Consider the following 3,166-nt stretch of genomic DNA (forward strand, 5'->3'; position numbering starts at 1 on the left):
TTGTAAACAAGCCATTACACAAACATATTCCTGCCTATTCCTGCTGATGCACGCTGGACTTCCCAACAATGCACAAGACATGCTCACCTGCCAACACTCACTTGTTAAGACCCGTCAGCAGACTTGCCCACTGATAGGTTATAACTTGCATTTTCTGTTTTTATTTGAAAAATAATGTAATCACTAGGACTTTAACTCTGATACACAACAGATGAAATATGTGCCAATGGTTTTTCAAAATTTTCTTCTCTTCTTTCCTTATGCTTCCACCACCCCCTTATTTTTATTCAATGCCCCCCAATTGCACCAGAGGCTACTACTACCCCCCTGGATTGTTCCTGTGTCCCCAGGGGTTGGTATAGTCCATTTTGGGAACCTCTGCTTTATATAAAACATATGTCCCTGACCCTATGGTGCTAGAATTTCTTCTGTCTATTCTACCACTCCACCCAGGTGGGGTCAGGGTAGATCATGATTCAGTGGAAGGGCTTTCAGGGGACAAATAGGCCAATTTCTTCATCTTACAGATGAGGAAAATGAGGCCCAGAGAGAGAAATTGACTTGCTGAAGATCACAGAGGTGGTAACAGAGACAGAATAGAATAGACCCAAGTCCTCTCATTGCAAATCCAGCCTGATTTTGCACTGAACCTCCATCGCCCAGACCTCAACTCTAGGATACTCCTTTGCATTCCATTTGGTGGCTAGGAAATTATCCCTCTTTGGGATAAACTATATGGTGGAGATGGCCTAGGGTGAATTCTGTGGTCCCTATCAGTTCTGAAATTCTATGACACTAGTTGCTTACTCCCACACCCCCAATAACGTGAATGCATTGCCCTCAAAGATGGCGTTTAGAGTGAGGTGGTTGACAGTGCCAGCCACCTGATTTTTGGGCCTGCAGATAACTTATTTGCCAGGTCAGAGAACAGGCCTTGGTAAGGAAAGAGCTATTGATATCTGTCAGCCAAGGATGAGTATCCTTGGAAGCAAAGCAGGACAGGGGAGGTCCTAACTACCTAGGTTTTCCCTACACTAACCCACCCCATCTTCATCCTCCATGAGGGTGTTAGTGCCTCAGAAAGGGCTGTGTTTGGGGGAGGGGCAGTGGGGTATACTTATAATTATAGCTTTCTGGGCTTCTTCCCAGGAAGGGGTATTCCAGCCCAGCAAGATGAGCGTGGGGCTTTGGCCCCATGGGGCACAGGCCCGGGATACAAATCCTGCCTCCGACACTTTCTACATCTGTTGGTTTGGGCAAGTCACAGGCTCTCTGGGTCTCAGTTTCCTTATCTGTAAAATGAAGTGGTAGGATTACTAGAATCTTCCTGCTCTAGAACTAAGCTTCTACGGAGCTGATCAGTTCACCCATACATTATAACCAGGGTGGAGGGGGGGGTGGGAAATGGGCTTTTTGCAGCTTTTTTGGGTGACCTGTGCTGTCCTTGATGGGCACACTCTCCCCCACCCCAGTTTTCAAGTTTCCATCCCTGCTCCTTCCATGAACCTCGAAGGGATGGGAGTTTCAGGGCAGGTGGGGGTAGGGAACAGGATCGTGGACCGTCTACACCGCAGACTCACTCATAGACTTTACTCTCGGTCTGTCAATGGAAGGGGTTAATCCCCCCCTCCGGCCCCGGGGTCCGCCTTTAGCCCCGCCCCCTCTCCCAGGCCCGGGCGGGTTTGCCCCGGAGGGGGGCAGCAAGGAGGCGGCCCCAGCCGGAGTCCGGGACTGGACTGAGCTCCTCGGCACCGTGTCCGAACTGCCGGACCCAATCGGAACGGAGCAGAGCCGGGAGCGCCGCTGATTGCACGCTCCGGCCATCCCCCCCCTTCCGTTCCAGCGCCCGGAGCCCCGGGCCCCCTCCCTTCCCTAGACCCGGAGCTGGTGAGTCCCGCCCCCAGCACCAAACTTTTCTGCTCCCAGGCTTCGGGTCCTCGGCCTGACCCTGAACCAGAACCAGGAGGTGGGGGCGGACTGGGGGCGGGGGGCCGAACTCACGGCTCGCGCGTCCAGGAGTCCGGAGCCCCCCAGACAGAGCCGGAGTCTGCAGCCCCCTCTCCCTGGGATCTCCTGCAGGGCTGCATGCATAGCCCCTGCTAGCCAGACCCCCCAGCTCCGAGGATCCGTGACTCCAGCCGCTTCTGAGCCCCGGCCCCGGCGCTGCATGCCCGTGGAACCCGTCACCTCGGGGTCCTGGTCGGTCCCGGGTCCGAGCTCCCGGGCCAGCCTCCCTCCGCCAGCCCGCCCCCGCGGGGACGCCGGGAGGCCGGGACGCCGGGCGCCCGGGCCCAGCCGCGTCGCTGCCGAGTCTCCACCGACGAGGCTCCGAGACCTCCGCAGGCCCCGCGCCCGCCGTCTCCCCCATCCCCCTCCGCGCCAGATGTGCCGCGGCCGCCGCTTCCAGCTGTGGGGGAGGGGGAGGAGGCCGAGGCCGTGGCCTGGCCGGAGCCGAACGGGCGGGGCTGGGGCTGGGAGGGGGAGAGGCCGGGAGAGGAGGCCGGACGGGGCGGGGCGGGGCGGGCGATGTTTGCGGCCGGCCCCGGGGTGGGGAGTTGCGCGCCGGTCCCTGGGCCTGGGCTCCGGCGCCTGCGATGTCTCAAGATGGCGGAGCTGGGCGAGTTAAAGGTACCGGACCCCCCGGATCCCCCGGAGCCCAAGCCCGGCCGGCCTGGGCGGCTGGGCTGCGGGGGAGGAGCGGCGGGACGGCGGTGCGGGCGGCCCGGGGGCCGAGCCCGAGGGCTGCAGGGGGCGATGAAGGCGCGAGGACAGCTGGAGAGGATGGACTCTGGGGGCAGGGACGCGGCGGACGACGCGGGGGTCCCGGGCTCGGGGCGGTGGGGATGGCGATGCTCAGAGAGCCGGCGCTGTGGCCAGCGCAGGGGCGGGGGCCTTCGGGGCAGGGATGGAGGGGCAGGGCCCGCGGGGGGCAGGGCCACGGGGGCGGGGCTGGGGGGGGAGCGGAGCGGGGGCTGGGACCTCCGGGAGCGGGGGCACCCGGGAGCCAGCGCGGTCTGGTCAGGGAGAGCACCGTCGCCGTCATTGACATCTACGCAACGCTCGGAGGTTTGCACATACGTTATCTCCTTCGAGACTCCTCCGGCCCGGAGGTCGATGCCATGTAAACCTAGGTGTGGAGAAGAATATCCCCACTTGGGGGGGGGGG

The 3,166-nt window shown here is 60.9% G+C and overlaps 1 protein-coding gene across 4 annotated transcripts in view; it reads left to right on the forward strand.

The window, feature by feature from the left end:
• The first annotated feature begins 1,737 nt into the window (after positions 1-1,737).
• The window catches only part of LOC114043054 (E3 SUMO-protein ligase PIAS3), a 9,990-nt gene continuing 8,561 nt past the window's right edge, over positions 1,738-3,166 (forward strand). For 2 of the 4 annotated variants that reach the window (XM_027861917.1, XM_027861919.1), the window contains exon 1: positions 2,549-2,628. In XM_027861917.1, the coding sequence (XP_027717718.1) occupies positions 2,605-2,628 (24 nt within the window). In that variant the 5' untranslated portion in view covers positions 2,549-2,604. Of the gene's footprint in view, positions 1,888-2,548; positions 2,629-3,034; positions 3,132-3,166 lie in introns of those variants that run through there. The other 2 variants (XM_027861920.1, XM_027861921.1) reach the window with 2 other exon arrangements.

The sequence above is a fragment of the Vombatus ursinus genome, unplaced genomic scaffold, assembly GCF_900497805.2.
Source record: "Vombatus ursinus unplaced genomic scaffold, bare-nosed wombat genome assembly UNPS02014768.1, whole genome shotgun sequence".
NCBI classification, from domain to species: Eukaryota; Metazoa; Chordata; class Mammalia; order Diprotodontia; family Vombatidae; genus Vombatus; species Vombatus ursinus.